This window comes from Ammospiza caudacuta, chromosome 9 (genome assembly GCF_027887145.1).
Source record: "Ammospiza caudacuta isolate bAmmCau1 chromosome 9, bAmmCau1.pri, whole genome shotgun sequence".
Classification (NCBI taxonomy): Eukaryota; Metazoa; Chordata; class Aves; order Passeriformes; family Passerellidae; genus Ammospiza; species Ammospiza caudacuta.
The window spans coordinates 14934362-14952959 of record NC_080601.1 but is presented as its reverse complement, the minus strand read 5'-3'; the positions used below and the strand labels follow the sequence as shown (position 1 = coordinate 14952959).

The 18598-nt window shown below is 42.7% G+C and overlaps 2 protein-coding genes across 2 annotated transcripts in view; one reads left to right on the top strand and one right to left on the bottom strand.

Moving 5' to 3' along the window:
• Positions 1-6541, top strand: part of LOC131561309 (L-threonine dehydratase catabolic TdcB-like) — a 31799-nt gene extending 25258 nt beyond the window's left edge. Inside the window, exon 12 of the mRNA XM_058810579.1 lies at positions 3713-6541. Within this exon, the coding sequence (XP_058666562.1) occupies positions 3713-3811 (99 nt within the window). The 3' untranslated portion in view covers positions 3812-6541. The remainder of the gene's footprint in view (positions 1-3712) is intronic.
• Positions 6542-11373: 4832 nt separating this feature from the next.
• Positions 11374-18047, bottom strand: TMEM254 (transmembrane protein 254). The gene is made up of 4 exons (XM_058810519.1): positions 17912-18047; positions 16274-16377; positions 15033-15092; positions 11374-12907 (listed from the first exon to the last, which is right to left on the bottom strand). The coding sequence occupies exons 1-4, from the start codon at positions 18011-18013 to the stop codon at positions 12787-12789; spliced, it is 387 nt and encodes a 128-aa protein (XP_058666502.1). The 5' UTR covers positions 18014-18047; the 3' UTR covers positions 11374-12786.
• Positions 18048-18598: the final 551 nt, after the last annotated feature.

Below are 18598 nucleotides of genomic sequence, written 5' to 3'. Positions count from 1 at the left end.
GTAATGTGACGTAATCTACACTGGGTGTTTACCAAATAATTCACAAACTTGCCCAGCTGTTGATTATTTTAAAAGAAACCCCTTTTTCTAAATACAGAACAGAAACCAGTATATATAAAAATCAAGTTTTCCTTCTTAACTTGACTTTCATGCAAGCAAACCTCTAATGTTGCTAAATGTGGTGTATCATAAATACTGAGTTATGCAAAAAGACTTAGATGCCTGAATACTAAGACTTAGATCATGAATACTAAGTTATTCATACTTAAGATGAATAATATGATTTCTAGAATTAAAGAAGCAGAATAGAAAGGTTCAATGGATGATTCAAAGACATAAAGGACTGCACTGGTTATTTAGGATTAGCTGTGCATGGAGCCTGGAAAAGCACAAAAGACTGAAATCTCTTGATTCAGCAGTACTACTCACATTTCCTCTGCTCTCTAACATTGTCTTAGCATGTCCACCCACTGTTTTTATTTGCACACACAGCCTACAGATAGTAGACATAAGGGAGCTGATAGGTATGCCAAATTAATTTTTAAAATCTAGGAAAATATGATCTAAAAGGTGAAGTGTCCCCACTGAGATCTTGCAGTTAAAAGATAGTAGAGGTGTCCACCCTATTCAGCACAGAATTTTGCATATTTCTTCCTTTTGTGAAGTTATGAAATTTCCTGTCTTTGAAGTCAGTGTAATTCCAAAGAGTGTTTGGATTTATGCATCTGGATTTTGGTGTTGCATGGCAATAACTTCTTATAATTTTTTTTCCTTTAATTCTTTTTCAGCTTTTGTCCTGCTTCCTCAATAATTTCCAGTCATAAAATAAACCCCACAAGCCATCAGTATTCAGTGAAATCTCTTCTGTCTTAAATTTAACTTGTAGGCCTGCTCTGAAAAAAACTTACAGGCTGACTTAACCCTTTGGCTGAAATATATCTTTAGATTACCTGTCACAGGGAATGGAACCTAAATGCAGTAAAAGGTCTATCTGTCTGGTTATTTTAATGGTCTTACTGGACCAGACAATTATTTAATTAATTAATCCAGCAAAGATATGATATGTAGGAGAGAAATTTGTAAAATGCACTCTGTTGGTGGTTTTGTGGGGTTTTTGATACAGAGAAAAGCAAGGTGTGCTGTGCACAGCTGGCCCTGCAGCCAATAAGAGCTCTGCAGGTTCCAAAATCCCATGTATAGTTCTGAGGCTTATCAGTATGAAATAAGTTTAAGGTAAATTTTTCTCTAGTTGTCATAAGTTACTTTTCTGGTGTACAAGAAATATCAGGCAATAGGATTTGTCATTTATTCTTAAATGAGACCATTTTGGGGCACTTACTCTTAGGTCATCAATAGCTATGCAACCTCCTATAGGTATTGGGGTGCTTCTGCTCCCCACACAAAATATAACCCCATAAACTCCCTGTGAATGTGAGGATTGCTCTTTACTCATGTAAATTATGTGTCCCAGGCAAAGCAAGCAAGAGAGAAAGTTTGTGAAAGTATAACTGCAGTGTAAATTGGCTTAATCTAAGCAAGAAAGTAAATTCCTGCCTTCCGTGCTGCTGAGATCTGGAGCTGCCCCGAGGTGTTGTGTGATTCTCTCTTCACTCCTGCTGGGGCCAAATGTTCTCTGTTCCTTTCTTTGACAACTGTGAAAAATCAGGTGAATTTCTGGGGTTGTTTTTCATCACTGCTGTTGCTGTTAGTACTTTTATGACACACAGCAGCTCAGTGTCTCCTTTATCAGCTGCTGCTTGTGGTGCATGCTTAGAACAGAATGACAGTGTTTATCCAGCCTGCTCACAAGCTCTCTGTGAGCAAAGAGCTCTCTCTCTGGCTCCAGTCTACTGAGGTCTGCCTGGTTTCCATCATGAGCAGAAAGGAAAGGGCAGAGAGGATAATTAGCCATAAATCAAAATGCTTCCCCATGCTTGCTCCCAGGGCAGAGCCACAGCTTGCACCGAGACATTCAAGGCTGAATCTCTCACATGCAGACTGGTTCCAGGAGCAGCAATTGATTTGCTCAGGACAAAACAGGCATGATTACTCTGGAAGAGGAAGAATCTTACTTTTTTAATTACAGACTCCATGTAAGATGTGTCTGTCCCCTTGAAGATATGATTGCAAAGCTTTGGAGATTTTACATGAAGCAGGGAATGGATAATGGGTGTTGGGTACATCGGTGTTCTCAGATACTTTTCCCAGTCATTGTGTTCTCTCCCCTTTCCTCATTATTTCTTGTCCTCTATGACTGTCCTTCTCTTGAGATTAAATCCCACTTTTTTTGAAGAAGAAAAAATTAGCATCTAATTTGCATTCCAAAGAGCCAAACAAATAGAACTATGTGCAGCACAAGAGGTGAAGAATTACAAGACCAGATCAGAATTGTGGCTTATTTCATGGTGGGTATTTGAGAAACTGAAGCCAGTTTTCTAATTAAGTGAGCTATGGCTATTTAGATTAACTTGGAGTGTTAGTGTTTTATATTTTCATTCAGCACTTTTGCTAAAGGTTTATTGTTATTTTAAGACAGTTCCAGAAAACATGAATTCTAAGTTCTTATTTAGAAATGTCCTTGTAAACAAATTAGAGTATTTTTTGTTTTCTAAAAGGGATGCAGCTCTGATAGGAACATTTTGACAGGGCATGTCTGGGGCAGCCCACCACCAGGTTTTCATGGCTCCTTGTTTCTCTGCTCTCTGTAGATTTGCTGCTACACTGAACTCTCTGTAGCTGCACTGTGACTCATCTTGGGTCCTTTCCTTGCTAGATTTCCATGTTTCTGTTTTCCCATGTGGCACTTTCAACACCAGTGATAATTGCAGCAGGACTATCAGTAATGGAAGTTAGGAGCCTCAAATTGTGAAGTATGATTTTCCTTCTGTGCCTTTAATTTGGTGCCTCATCTTTGCTAGTGCCCAGGCTTTCAAGTGATGGGAGCAGAGATGTGAGTATGCAAAAAAGAGAGATAATTAAAAAATTTTAAAAATGCCATTCAAATTATTATCTTTAGTGTCTACATGACAGGATTTCAACAGTACCTTTGGAGGAAAGTGAAGAAATAAAAAAAAACTATCAAGATTAGTTTTGCCCAAGTTGTTTTATTTAGCAGTAGAACAACCAGAAAAGAAAACTAGAAGTGATGCAATAAGCAAACAAAAAACAGAATTAAGCAAGAAGGTGTGTGAGAAGTGAAACCAGCCAAAATATTGCAGAGATTATAGAGAACTGGGGGATAACTCCATGACAGACAAGAGAAAGAGAATGCAAAAAGCTTGAAGGATGGAAATACTGGAACAAACACTTGCCAGGAATACAGAAATGTGATGAGGTAAGAGTCATAGGTGCATGAGGTGGCAGCAATGCCACGCACAGGGAAAGGAAAAGAGAGGCTGCTAACAGATGTCTTCAGGGAGGCCAAGAGCAGAGAGGTACCTTGCCCAAGAGCCAGCAGAGGATCAGCTGTCTTATTTAAACTTTGAAGGCTATAAAGTAGGGTTTTGGAAGGTTTTATGGTCATGCAGATGGGCCGGAAGAGCCCCAGATGTCTGCAATGTCAGTTCTCTTACCTGCATAGAGAGCGGATGTGAGGGACAGAGTTTTATTTTGAACTGGTTGTTTTTATGAGTGCATTTTAGGTTTAAGTTGGAAATGGCTTTGTCTGAGATTGCTGCCATGCCATCAGGAATGGTCCTAATTCTTTTTCCAGGTGATCTGCACTGTGGAGACCAGAGACAAGATCCACACAGCCCAGCTGAGGAATGCACTCCTGGAACGCTACCCCACAGCTGCCTGGACGGAGCGGTGACGGGCACAGCGCGGCTGGGGCACCAGGGCCTCTGCCAAGGACTCTGCAGAGCCCCAGCCTGGAGGCTGTCACAACAAATATCATCTTTCAAAGCCGAACAGTTAGCAAATAGCATCAGAATATTGATTTCCTGCTCAAAATGTAGTAAATGTCTTTGGGAAAAAAAAAGTTCAACTCAAAACTTTAGTTTAGCTAAGGGAAGCTCTTAGTGTCTGCTGGTGTTGGAATACCTCATTTCATTATCAGCTGGCTGCCTGGATTTTAGCTAGTGTGTAGAACCCAATGATATTCCATAAACAAGGAGAAGGCATTTCTCTTTACATCTGGATATAGACCTCACAAAGGTCTTCTGATTTTGATACCCGTTGTTGAAGTAATGCAGCTCCTTCTGCTGGACTTAGCCACATTACAAGTGCAGAAGTTTTCTGTTTGCTAAATCTGCTTCAGGAGATGTGTTGGATTGAACATGAATATGTTCTGATCTTTGCTACCATGTGAGGAAAAATTCTGCTAATAGAAGGTAATTTAAATGCAGACAGAAAAACCCTTGGAAGATAAAAGCCAATATAATATTAATTTTTTCCCAAGGGAAAATGATCCTATTTGCAAAATAAAATTCCAAAATATTTTGCAGAAATTGAAAAAAAGTATAGAGTATTATTAGAGCTCATAAACAGAAAACAAATGTATTTCTTCCCTCTGCTTTTGGAGACTCAGTATAAAAAGGAGTCTCACTACCAATGTAAATTTTGTAAATAGCGTTCCACTGATTATCTTAGTCTGTCTAAAACAGGCTCTATCCATCTCACCTGACAGATTGAGTGCACTGTTAATAGTGACATATATTTAAAGACCACATGTTAATAGCCAAAGGCAGTGCTGGGAGAAGAGGAAGCCTAAGTCTTAGGCACATGGCTAATGCAATTAACAAAGAACACATTGACCTAAATACCATTTTTATCACTACAGGCAGAGACCAACTAATAATATAACAGAGTGGGATGGCAAGAAATGTAAGAGGAGTTCAGGCCCTCTTCTGAATGTGCACACAACACAGTTGTGCCTTTCATTTGGGCAGAATTTAACTTCAGCTCTGGAAGACCTTACAGCTCCTTCCAGTACCTAAAGAGGGCCCCCAGGAAAGCTGCATGGGACAAGGGGCAAAGGCTTTAAAGAGGGCAGATTTATATTAGGAATAAAGAAGAAATGCTGTACTGTGAGGGTGGTGAGACTCTGGCGCAGGTTGCCCAGAAAAGTTATGGATGCCCATCCCTGGAATTATTCAAGGCCATGTTGGCTGGGGCTTTGAGGTATCTGGTCCAGTGAGCAGAAGTCCATGACAGGGAGGTTGGAACTAAATGGTCTTTGAGGTCCCTTCCAACCCAAACCATTCTGTGGTTCCGTGATCCATCTCCCCCTGTAGCTTGTGCAGGCAAGAAGGGATGAGAAGGGCAGCATTGTGGCTGTCTCTGCAGTAGAATTTTTCTGAGAAATAATCTATTTTCTCCTTCTTGTTGTAGTTCACAGAGGAGCAGGAGTACAGAGTCTGACAAATGGTGGACAAAAAATAGAAGTTTACAGGTTTGGTCTGGTTTTGGAAGGACCATATTGGTTTGCACATGGAACTAAAAATTATTGATGCCCCAATGGTTTGTTTTGCTCCCTTCTTGCCATCCAGAATGATGGGTATAGGCCTTGGTTCTATAAATCACAGCTATGTCCTATCAGACACAACTCTCTCCACTGTCAGGAGAGTTTAAAAATCTCTATGGAAATAGATTACAGAGTCCATATTACATATTTGCTACTTCCATTGGAATGAGAAATGAACCACATCATCAAAGAGCAGATTTGGGGATGAAAACCCACTATTGGTGAGGTAAAGTACCCTCTTGTGTTTTCTGAAAATATTCTTAGGAAATTTTGAGGATGTTTCAGGTACCTACATGAGAAGAAAATGGAACTTTATAACCAAAGTTCTCAGTAGTGGCCAACATGTTCTGCTGTCTGGGTATTTGGATTAAAAATTTTGGATTACCCGGTACTTTATTGTTTTAGAAGCTCAGAGCATTAACAACTTTTCCTAACCAGTGGGACTGCAGTTAGCAAGTCTTCACAAACCTGGGGCAAGTAGATGTAGCAGATAGAGCAACCAAAAATGCACTTGAAATCACTATAAGATTTTGGAAATGTGTTTGGGGTGGGGGGAAGGAAGGTGATGTCCAGAAGGTTCTTAAAATGTTGAACATTATATTTGCTGTTTGGTTTTATTTTTATTGTTTTAAGTATAAACATAGTTTAAAGTGTAAATCACTCTTCAGTAATAAACACTTTATATGTGAATATAATAATACCAGAGGTATTTTACATTCTATATTGCCTTCATTGAAGTCTCATTGGCTTAAAAGACAAAATTAAGATCTTCCAAGGGGGGGAAAAAAAACCCTCAAAATGAGACATTTAAATGAATGTATGCTTGAAAAGAATAATTAAATACCTGTGCTGCTAACCTTTTCCTTTTTGAATTATGAAATATAATAAGATCTATGGCATTTCAAATATTTAATAATGCGGTTTTGAATGTTTTATTTAAAGAAGTATTTTTATATAGAGTGTTCTTATATACCTTGAAAAATAACTTTAATGATTATTTAAAATTTCACTAATGCTTAAATGAGCAAAATATAAATCTAAGCATTGTATTTATTTGAAAAACAATTAAAATTCTGCTACGCCACCTCAGCAATGAAAGATTTGTCATTCTCTCATGTCACAGTGATAGCAGCCTCACTTTAAAAAATCAGAGTTAATATTTTTCTTTTATCTGTCATAGACATTGGCTCAAAACCCACATCATTCATGTGAGGGGGGAGCTCTGAGCTGGCAGGGAGGAGAGAGCAGCTGGGCAGGATGGCTGCTCTGGCCCTGGGTGGGAGTCAGCATGGACTGCCCTCATTCCAGCACAGACCCTGCTCATTCCAGCCCGGACTGCCCTCATTCCAGCACAGACCCTGCTCATTCCAGCCCGGACTGCCCTCATTCCAGCACAGACCCTGCTCATTCCAGCCCAGACCCTGCTCATTCCAGCATGGACCCTGCTCATTCCAGCATGGACTGCCCTCATTCCAGCCCAGACCCTGCTCATTCCAGCCCAAACCCTGCTCATTCCAGCCCAGACCCTGCTCATTCCAGCACAGACCCTGCTCATTCCAGCCCGGACCCTGCTCATTCCAGCACGGACCCTGCTCATTCCAGCATGGACCCTGTTCATTCCAGCCCAAACCCTGTTCATTCCAGCCCAAACCCTGTTCATTCCAGCCCAAACCCTGCTCATTCCAGCCCAAACCCTGCTCATTCTAGCACGGACCCTGCTCATTCCAGCCCAAACCCTGCTCGTTCCAGCCCAAACCCTGTTCATTCCAGCATGGACCCTGCTCATTCCAGCACGGACCCTGCTCATTCCAGCATGGACCCTGCTCATTCCAGCCCAGACCCTGCTCATTCCAGCACAGACCCTGCTCATTCCAGCCCAAACCCTGTTCATTCCAGCCCAAACCCTGCTCATTCCAGCATGGACCCTGCTCATTCCAGCATGGACCCTGCTCATTCCAGCCCAGACCCTGCTCAGTGGCACAGATGGAGCAGCTGTTCCCTGCCCTGGCTGTGCTCCTGGGCAGTGGGCAGGGTGTGGGTGCAGCGTGTCCTGGGCTGGGCTCAGGTGGGTCACTGAAGTCCATGGACCAGCTGAGTCAGCTCTCTGCGATTCTCACTGCAGTCATCACCAACTTTGGGGAACCTGTCCTTCACTTCAGGGTGCCACTGGCTGAAATGCACAGTCCTGTCTCCAGAGGCACAAGATGCCCTGCCCCAGGTGTGTCACTGGAGCTGAGCCCCTTTGGGAGCTGTCCTAGGCACACGCTGCTTGTCAGGGGCACAGCACAACTGCTTCCCAGGACTGCTGCAAACAAGGTGCATCTGAAATTGAAACAAAATCTCTTCCCACACTAATTCCCTAATTTTTTCAGCCAGGTCCTGTTAGCTGGGGATTAACATCTAAATCTCTGCCAGTACATGTTTTTGCAGCACCAGGAGCAGTTTATCTTCCCATGCAGGTGGCATGTCCTCACAGGCAGCACCTTGCCTTCTGGCCTGCAGCTTTTGGGAGATTCACAAACTCCCCATCCTACAACACAGTAAGTGCGTTTGGCATGTTATTCTTTCACTTTTGCTAGACCCAAACACAGGCACGTGGATTATTGAATGGAAAAGTAAACTGCAACACTCTGGGGTTGGGCTGTAATTCCTGACAGTCATCTATTGGATGGCTTTGGTTCTCCTGTCACTTTGTCTGCAGTTTGTTTAACTGCAAGCATTCTGCCATGTATAGGGTGTTAAAGTTTTTAGAGTTTTCTTCTATTACAAATCTTTGCTTTCATGTGCTCCCAAACTTTTGCTCCATCTCAGAGGAGGAGGAATCCTTCAGCACGTTGTGCCTTCCTGAGCTGATGAATTTCCCATTGTTCAAAAGCACTTATTTATTTTTTTAAAGCTGCAACAAAAACTGGTGCCAGTGTTTGGAAAATATTCTAACCAAATACGAATGTTGTGAAGTATGTCAATAATAATCAACATCCCATACAGCCTGTCAGTCTAAAGGAACCAGGAGTCCTTAAGGTCAGAGCCAGGTCAGTCACATCTCAGTGCACCCACACAAGGGATACAGGGGGCTTGTCCTGTGCTGCTGATGTCTGACAGCTCCTCTAAATGCAGGCACTCTGATTTACTTCTGGTTTCCTTGCCTGGTGTGGGGGGTGCAGGGGCAGATTGCAACTGTGAAAAGCCCTATCCTTCACACTTCTGAAATTTTGGTAAGGACATGGTTTTCCTTTTGATAAGAGACCTAGAGTATCTTTAGAAAGACATTTTAAATTGTGTAATTGCTAAACTTAGTAAACTGGTCACCCTGTGTATTCCCACAAGGGGCACCTGAGTGGTTTTCCTTTGTGAAAATGGTCTCAAAGAATGCTGATACATGATATAATAATGTTCCTTACACCTCTTTTCTCCTCTCCCCTCCTCCTTCCCCTCATGCATGTGCTGCAGGTATGTTTGGAGTTGCAGGGGCTGTGTAAGGTCTGGCACAGTACGTGGATTGTGCTATATTATTACTGCTCTTCTGAAAAGCAGGAGGAAAGGAAATACTGAGGGATTTTGTTTCTTCTGCTTTCAACAACCTATGGTCATTTCTTGAGCTGTTCATGTAGATCTTGCACAGAGAGACTGTACCAGAATGCCCCCAGACATCAGACTGTGGGACCTGCCTGTAGGGCTCCAATTCCCTGCAGACTCCATGGCAGTGACCAAGGGGGCCATTCCCCCAGCTCCACCAGGCTCTGCTGCTCTGCAGGGGACCCAGCCCCAGAGCAAATTAAATGTCCCTAATTAACCAGCACTTGGTATTTCCAAAGTCTGCCTCAGTCAACTCCTGTTGTGTTTAGAATATGCTAGGTCAGCATGAAAAAGGGTCAAAGCAAGACAACATATTGAGATTCTGAGAAAAGTTTTTCGTCACTCCCTCACAAAAATGAGCTACAGCCCTGAAAGCTTTAGAAATAGTTTTTGAAAATGGGTGGGAGACCCCTCACTGCTTCTGTCCAGGCTCTGCAGTGTTTCTGAGCTGATGCTGCATGTCCTGATCTACCCAGCCAGATCTCCTCAACAGAGCTTGATTTGAGCAATGATTTGCCAAACATGCTGATCTGGATAACCTGACTGTAAGGAGTAAATGCCACTCGTTTCCATATATTACGATTTAAGGGTGAAATGGATCTGGGTGGTTTATTTGTTGTCTTATGCAACAAAGCTGCCAAGCAATCACAGCATAAAAGTGCTCTTTTAAGTGAGGTGGTTCTGACTTGTATGAAATTATTACTTTTGATCACCAATGCAGGCCAAATAAATACAGAATGGGGGTGGTTTTTAATATGTCTAGAAAAAACAGGCATGGTTGCTTTTTAAATTTTCTTGGCATGTACTTTACGTTGTTAATATAATGCATACCCAGTATTGCACTTAGCTTTCATAGCAAGGGTTGGTTTTTTCTTCTTTCCAATTTGAAATGGATGTCTAAAGTGTTTATTTTTTCAGTCCTGTGAGCAGCCAAATTGGCAGAAATATCCGTTCTGAAAAACCTTTATTAATCCTAGCTTTCCTGGTGATTTACCTTCTTATTTAGTGGTCTTTTCCAACAGTAAAAGCTCTTCTGTATGTTTCACTGGGGTTTCCTTTCAATGGGAAACAATATTTTGAAATATTTTGTTACAGTGAATTTGCAAGTATTTTCCTTTGGCAAGCAGGGTGGGTTGGGTGCTGATGAAGGTGATTTGACACCCAGCCTTTGGAAACAGAAGGTGCACTTGGGTTGTTCTGCCCTTCTGTTGTGGAAAGAACATTTTGATTGCAGTGGAGTTGCTCTAAGTGATTAGGAGTAATCCTTTATTACTAGAACTAGCCTGGAGAAATGCTTATGCCTGGTATAACCAGCAGCATTTCCAGGGAGCCTGACAAAGCCAGGAATGTGTCTTTATGAGCTGAGTGAGGTACCTACATGAGTGAGCATGTATTCATGCTCCTACTGGCTTTTAAAAATAATTTTGTCACATATTAAGGGTATGTTTATCTCACTGTGCTGTTAAGGGCACTATAAACACTTACTCAGAAATGATATCTCAATATTATTTTCAGTCTTGTCATGCTGTGGGTTTGCTCCTTTTCCTCATGGCCAGTCAGCATTACCTATCCCAGGTTCCTCAGGTTTGCAGTTGGAATTGCATTGTGAAGCCTCCAAAACTGCAGCAAACAGGCATCTGTGTTTACAGCTCTGACAGAGGCTGACAGCAAACACTGGTTGGTTTCTCTTTGGGCTTTTATTTTTGGGAGTATTTTGTGTTTTTTTTAACCAAATGTTAAAACTGAACTGCTGTGAAGCAAAGGCTGGGGAGAGAAAGTGTCTGAAGGTGGGTGAATACCTGGGAGTTGCATTTCTAGATGCTTTGGTAAGCAATGCCCAGCAACCTCCACAGAGAAAGCTGCTGAAAATTGTCATGCCAAACAAAAAATCCCAGAGAGGCTTCAAAAAATGGAGCTGATGCCAGTACCTGGCTAAAACTTGTTCTAACTTGGTAATTTTTTTCAACTAAGGCAGTAGATATTTTTTTCTACTGTAGCTTCCTTGGGCTGCACTGAGGAAGCTTTGCCACTGCCTGTCTAAAGGAAGTCTAATTAGGGAGAGTCTGACAGGATGTGGATAACTTCTCAGAGCTGTGATTTGCCTGTAGCCACTCCAGAGCCCAGTGGAAAGGGCTGAGAGTGAGCCTGAGCACTGCCTGGAGTGCAGCCTGGCCTGGGAGGGGAAGGCTGTGTAGTATCAGTGATGGGAATTACTCTGGAAAGCTGATCCTGCATGTTCCAAGTGTGAACACTGATAGTGGTGTCAGGAAGGTGTCTATGTGTTTTGTATGAGCATTTTATTTCTAGGCTATTAAAAACAACTTCTTCACTTTTTTAAAACCTTTATTCCAGGGTCACAGACTAAGACAAAAGGTTACACAGTAAAACGTAGCTCAGGCTCTTGACATTCCTGTTGGATTTCTAGTCACTAAATGAGTTTTTACTTCTCTATAAAATATTTAAGTTAAACAGTTTGCTATTAGACAACAACAACACCACCCAAAAGACAAACAAACCACCATTTCAAACCCTTCAGTTCTCCATGCTTTTAGTACCCACTGAAAGCAAAAACTTTATGTATCTGTGGTTGAATAAGGCTTCCCGTATAGAAGTGTTACAGCCTGTAGGTACTGCACAAAGTTACTTGTTACCACCTTGTGGAGCTCTTAGAGGTTAAAGAACAACCTTTTCTTACCCCTTCTTCCACAACAGTATCATGGCAAGTGGCATGGTAAAACTTCTCCCCACACCAGAGTTAGTACTTTAAATAGTTATTCCTTTTAAAAGTGCTAAAACTACACAGGCTAAATTCTTGTTCAAATATTCAAAAGTAAAAGACAGTCTGATGGAAGACTCACTACACATACAGGCAATACTCTTGAGATGTGCTTATGATGGTCTCTCAACCTTAGGTTTTAAAGACCAGCATCTGGGAACCAGTGGTGTATGTTTATTCACTGTTTATTCATCTAATTTCATTGCCAAATATCAACTTTTCAGCTAGATTTTTGATTGATTTTTTTTTCCTTTAGGTAATAAATAACTTCTCAAAAAAGCTGCCCTCAAAGCTACTTTATACGATAATAACTCATAACTTAAAATCTTCACTACAAAGATGAGGTCATGCTGCATGAATTGTAAGGCACTTGTATTAAACCAAGTTAAAGTGCTTCATGTATCCAAGCTCACTGTCCCTCATCCTGAGCTGAGACCTGGTCTTTTCAATGTGCCTGCAGCAGTACAGTGGTCTGTCCTCTGTGGAACAAAGTAAGCAGACAAAACAAAGTGCAAAGAGCAGGCTTTAACAACAATGTCAGTCCCATAGAGAAAATACAGGTAAATTTAAATCCTATTACAAAACAGGTGCAAGCTGCCTTGTGGCTGTCAATAACCCTCCCTGTTGTAGAACAATGAAAAGGTGATTTATCAACCACTGCTACCAGCTGTCAGTGACAGAGTACACATGTCAAAATCTGCAGAGGAGCAACTTCTGGCTTCTTGCATAACAAATAGGATTAAAATTTGGCAGTGCTAAGACTGAAGAGTTGATTTTCTACTGAACTATCCACAGGGCCCTGTGAATTTTAATGGTGTTGCTTAGTAAGAGGAGAGCTGCTTGGGTAGAAGGGCACTGCATCATACAACAGGAATGTAATTTAGCTAATTATAGCACCTAGACATGTATGTGGGGGTCTTTTCAGAAAAATGAGATTAGGTATGCGAGAGGTGACCTCTTGCATTGTCTTCTAGTACTGCTTCTTGTCTGCAGGCTTGTAAGACACCAGGAGACCGAAGGAAGCGTATCCAAATAAAAGGGTCTGAACAAACCACTGAAACTGAACAGCTGGGTCAGTGATTCCTTTGGCTCTGTAACAAAACACAAAATGTGTCAAAAAACTTATGCTCCTGCAGGCTGTACTGGTACTTATAAAGTAAGGTAAGCTATCTCTACCCATCCTTGAGATTCAGACTGGATTAGAACATTTCAGTTCAGCACATTCGTTTCCATCTACTGAGACATTTTTTGTGCTAACTAAACACACCAGTTCTTGTGGGTTTAGGATTTTAAGTTATTTATTGAACAAAAGTTCTTTCAGACATTCTATACATGCAATTTCCTCAATGATATATAAATTGCAATCTCCATCTGTCCTATTTGAAATTACTTATCCCAGAAGTTTGTGTACAAAGAAGCAAGAAACTGGGGTAGCTTAATATTGATCTTAATACACAAGTCTGAATATAATTTCTTGCTGACTGTGTTAGTCAAGGGAGACTATGCTGGCAGGGCAGAGACCTGACAGTAACTGTGTGATGGAGGATGGAAAAACACTGCTACCTGAGTTTGTGGCTAGACAAAGACAGGTAACAGGGCTGAAGGCACTTCACTTAATTTATGAAGAAGAGACCTTTCTATGTTAGTTAGTTTCAATATAACATACATGATCTTTTCTGTATGTTACAGAAAATGTCATTTTCTCCTCCATTGTTCTTGAGAAGTACTCCTACTGAAAGGAACAAGTATAAACACAACAGCAAACCCAAGGGGTTTCACATTTCCTGTAAACAATTCCATAGCTGTGGGTTTTTTGTTTATAACCTCAGCTGCAGTGTTTTCAAATTAGTGCAAAACCTGGAGAACAAGGGCTTAGGAAATTTACCTGTTACTACAAGACAAGCTTAATTAATAGACCATGTGCAGCAATACAGGCAAAGAGCCAATGACAGTACTACTGCTGATTAACAAATTTGTATCTGAGTCCTCACACTGTTCTTTGTGCCTCCTTTGTGATGATGCCAGGTAGTCACAACTTTTACATAAGTAAAAATAAATGGTGTTTGGTGCTCACAGAAGTACAACTGTTAGGTAATCTAAAGCAGCACTCCTGATGAGATGATGATGGGCAGCCCATCTCTGATTTTTTTTTTTTTTTGTGCATTTTAACACTACTCTGTAAAACTTCATTAGTAAAATTAATTACAATACACTCATTTGGTATGTTCACTGGTAGTCAAGTTTCCTCATACTAGAAAGAATTGCCTTAGGCCCAGATACCCATTTATTTGCACACTCAGTCTTAAAACAGCAATCTGATAAACATGACGTTTTTACTAACTCTCAATCTGAAGGCAGAAATTCTTCATCCATATTCTACTATTTAAAAAAAAGACCAAAAAAAACCAAACAACTTATGCAGCGTTCCATGAAACAAAATCCTGTTGCTTCCAAGAGCTGTCACCTGAGAAGCCTGGGACAGACAGCAGTGAATGACCCAAATGGAGTGGGAACCCATCATGGCAAACAGACTGGCCTGACTCTGCAGAGCATGGGAACCCAATGATTATCTCCATTGTTCTGAACTACTGCAACCACAAGTGAACAGAAAGATGTGTTTGGACAGCACTCCTTTCCAGGTACGTGGTTATCCTAACCTAAGACTCAGATGGCTTTGCTTGTATGGTCTGACTGGTTCCAGGATTTTATCCCAGGGACCTGCAGATGCAAATAGATCTGAAAGAGTCCCCAAATGAAAGTGCCCAGCTGTGTTCCCACAATACAAGTGTGATTGTTTAAGTGTGTAATTAGCAGTATCGCAATCCTGATGGGGTAAGATCTGATAAAATTCTAACACCTGAAGTTATCAGACTATTTCTACACTGTCCATTGTTCCCTCTGCCTCCTGAGCAGCAGTGTCACCCAGTGAACAGGGAGTTCAGAGGCTGCCACACAAGCTCTGGCAAACCCTACTGCTGCCACTTGTGCAAGGTGCCAGCCCTTGGTTTTGCTGCCCTGCACAACAGCAACCACTGGGAGAGGTGGCAGCAACCAACTGTGGAGCACAGCAAGCTATCACTGCAGCAAGAATTTTACCAGCATCCTCTGGATTCACTGCTGCTGAGAGCCACCACAATCAGTCTGTAGCCTATGTTACTTGATTCAGAAACCCCTTACAGAGAACCTGTGTTGGAGTGAGAGGAGGGAACAACTTACTGGCATAACTTAATACCGTAGAGGGCTTCCACTATGTGAATCAACCAGGATATCCAGAACCTGGCAGAAAGAAAACACGGTTTATGTTGCTGAAAATCAGGGAGAAGACCGTTGGATCAAAGATGCATTATGCAGAGAATATAAATCTGGAAGCACTGAAGCAACAACCTATTTTAACCTAGAAAGGATGTTTTTCATCTTGAAAAAACCCCACAAGTGTACACTTAAAAGGAGCTGAAGCCCACTGAGAAAATGAGGGCAACTGTAACTTGTGCAATAAGCCTTAACCTGCTATTTGAAACATCCACTAGGCTTCCAAAATTTTCAGCAATCAGATTAAGCCAAAAAGCAAATGCTTAGTGAAAACAGTACAAGTTAATCTTAGTTAAGCATGCAAAATCTATCCTTTTACTTACTTAAAAATAAGTATTTTTAGTGGTCCTAAGGAGCTACTTAAGTTTTTACAGCTTTAGTTCTATGAAAACAACTGTGTGTATAGATGCAGAACATATAATGTGACTTGATAAGCCACACTTGGCCTACAAATTTTTATATAGATGCTTTTGTAGGAAAAAAAAAATAATCAGTTAGGATCAATTAAATACCTTGCTAAAGCAAAAGATGCTCTGAGAAAAGATGAAGGTTCTACATGATACATAAAATAAACAAGAAAGCCCTACTGATTTCTGTCTTTACAGGAAGCCAGTGAGCTCAAGCAAATATTTTCTGGCCCTTTTGTTAATTACAGTAGCAAAAACTTAGTTTTGTAACCCAGCAAAACAGCATTATGCAGTTTGTTCAGCAGGTTATTTCTCATGTAGATCAGGAGAAGTGAGGACCAGGGTAGAAAATGTTCTTTAACTGAAGCTGGATAAAAAAGATTCCAAAAGAAAGCACTGGACTGCCGAGTAACAACTAGAGAAGAAAAAGACTTGCAGTAGATGGTACAAGTATAACTTTGGACTAATAACTGTCACCAAAAGTAGTATCTTAACATTTTTCCCTTTCTTGTTAAACCATCAGTGATGCCAAATTCGAAGTTGAATTTTTAAACTATCAACCTGGTCTTAGCCTGTCTAGTCCTCTACATACTTATTACCCCACACCCTTAATTGTAATGAGCTTGAAAGGAGAGCTCTTTAAATCTAATTAACAACTGGGTTACAGGAAAGCTTGCTAATACACACTAAGTACAGGAGTCAGAGAGAGGCAAAATAATGATACAGTCAAATATAACTTACCCGTAGCATACCCATTTGTGGTGGTGTTCCACTAAATAATTGAGGAAGGTACCAAATAATCCCAAGTAACTATAAGGTATAGTTGAAGGCCAAAGTGTTACCCACTGGGAAAAAAAAAATAAAGTTATCTTACTTCAAGGTAGAAGTACTATCAATTAAACCTTCAATATAGCTTTATTTTTGAGCCCCATGAGTTCAGAGCTCATTTATTCATAGTGCTTAAGTTCTTCCACTCCATTAACCTTGTCCAAGGACCATATTCTTCCAGTAGCCTTTGAAAGATTCCAACTAGGAAACTTCTATGCCTTGACATACCAGATGCCAATGGGATAAGTTTAAGGTTGCTGTCTGGGGACCAAGAGTGCATGTGCACGTTAAGTGGTATTTAGGTTGTAAGCTCATTACCTATTAGACATGGAAGCTGCAAAACCTACATTGTCTTTGTCCTGAAGAAGTTAATCTGAGGCAAGTGACCTGAGGAGGCCAAACCATGAGTACACTGTTTAGGAGGAATAGCTATCTAAAACTAGGGGATCAGTCTTTCTTTTTCCATCCCCTAAAAAAGAAAATGTCAGATTTTTGTTTATTTTTAACAGGGCACAGAAGAAAGCTGAGCACGAATCCCAAGACCAGAGATGCAGAATTCCTTTCCCGGTTTCTCTCCTGTCACAGAGCTGTCCGCAGTGTTTAGCACTGTGCACGCCGATTTCCACAAGCCAGGAGGAGAGCAGGCAGTGAGGGATGAGCTGTGCACTTCAGAGGCCACTGGGGACATAAGGTAAGCACCAGGCCAAAGTTCACACTGCCTTATCTTGCTTTGGTATATCAACACTGCAGTTTCTCACTATATGTACATTCAGCTATGCCAAAGATGTGGTGAGGTGATGATTTTAAACAGGGAATCTGCTTAAAGCTCATTCTTATTTCTTTTGAAACAGCCCAACAATTGTTTTGTGAGTGGCTTGACGTGCCTTGACTATCATTTTTACAGTGGTGGTTCCCAAGTTTAGAAAATCTGCGCAAACAGAAAGAAAATCACAACATGTGAAAGTCAAGGGATGACTTTCATAAACTTGCCAGATACATCAAAAAGCCATTAATATCCCTGCTCCAGTAATCCAAACTAACTTAGCTGAAGTCTGGTTTTGGAAATTAACACACCGTGGTGACCGAATGCGTGTGTTTTCCAACACCACCAGTTCGCACAGCCTGTGCCCAAAGTCCTCCCCTGTAAATGCCCCTTGGGGACTGACATGTCCCCCAGCTGTCCCGGAGCTGTGCTGCTGCTCGGTGCCGCAGCTCCCAGCGCTGGCAATGCTGCAGCCCCTTCCCGGGCACCTGCCCCGCACGCCCTCGCCGCTGCCGCCCGGGATGCTCGGACCGGGCCCGGGACGCGCCCGCAGCGCCACGGCCTTGCTTCCCTTTACAGACCAGCTGCTTTCTCCCTCCCTCTGGCCTTCCTGCATGGCTCTGTCCAGCCTCCTCCCGCCTGGCCCAAGCAGTACCTCCAGTTTCCTTTTTCTCCCCGTTTATTTTAGGGAGCGGCGTTTCCGCGGATACGGGGACGGTGCAGGGCACTTGTTCCACGCACCACGCGGTTTCTGACCCATCTCCCTCCCTCCCCGCGCCGCTCCTTACGCCGAGGAGGATCATGCCGAAGATGATGGCGACCATCCAGATGAGCCGGGAGCGCTGGAAGTGGCAGCTGCCATCGCGGCCGCGCTCCGTCGCCGCCGCCATGCCGCCGGGCCGCGCTGTGAGCGGAGGCCGCGCCGCCGCCGCTAAGGCCGGGCTGGGGGAGGCGGGGCCGGGGCGGGCCCGGCGGGCGGAGGCGGAGTGCGGCCTCGCCCAGCGCCGGGCGGGCACTGCCCTCGGGCCCGGGCGGGGGGCGGCCCGGCACCGATGTGTGTGACCGAGTGTCAATACCCGGTGTGGCACAGTGTCGCCTCCTGTGCTTGGCCTCTGCAGACCCAGGCTCAGGGCAGAGTGGCTGGGAAGTGGCCCAGCGGAGAAAGAGCAGGAGTGCTGCTCGGCTCTGGCTGAACAGGAGCCAGCCAGCAGCGTGCCCGCTGGGCCGGGAAGGCCAATGCCATCCTGGCCTGGATCAGCAAAGTGTGGCCAGCAGGACCAGGCAAGGGATCATCCCCCTGTACATGGCACCAGTGAGGTCACACCTCGAGTGCTGTGTCCACTTCAGGGCCCATCAGTTTGGGAAGGATTCTGAGCTGCTGGAATGTGTCCAGAGAAGGGCAGCAAGGCTGCTGAGGGGTCTAGAACACAAGCACTGTGAGGAGCAGCTGAGGGAGCTGGGGTTGTTTAGCCTGG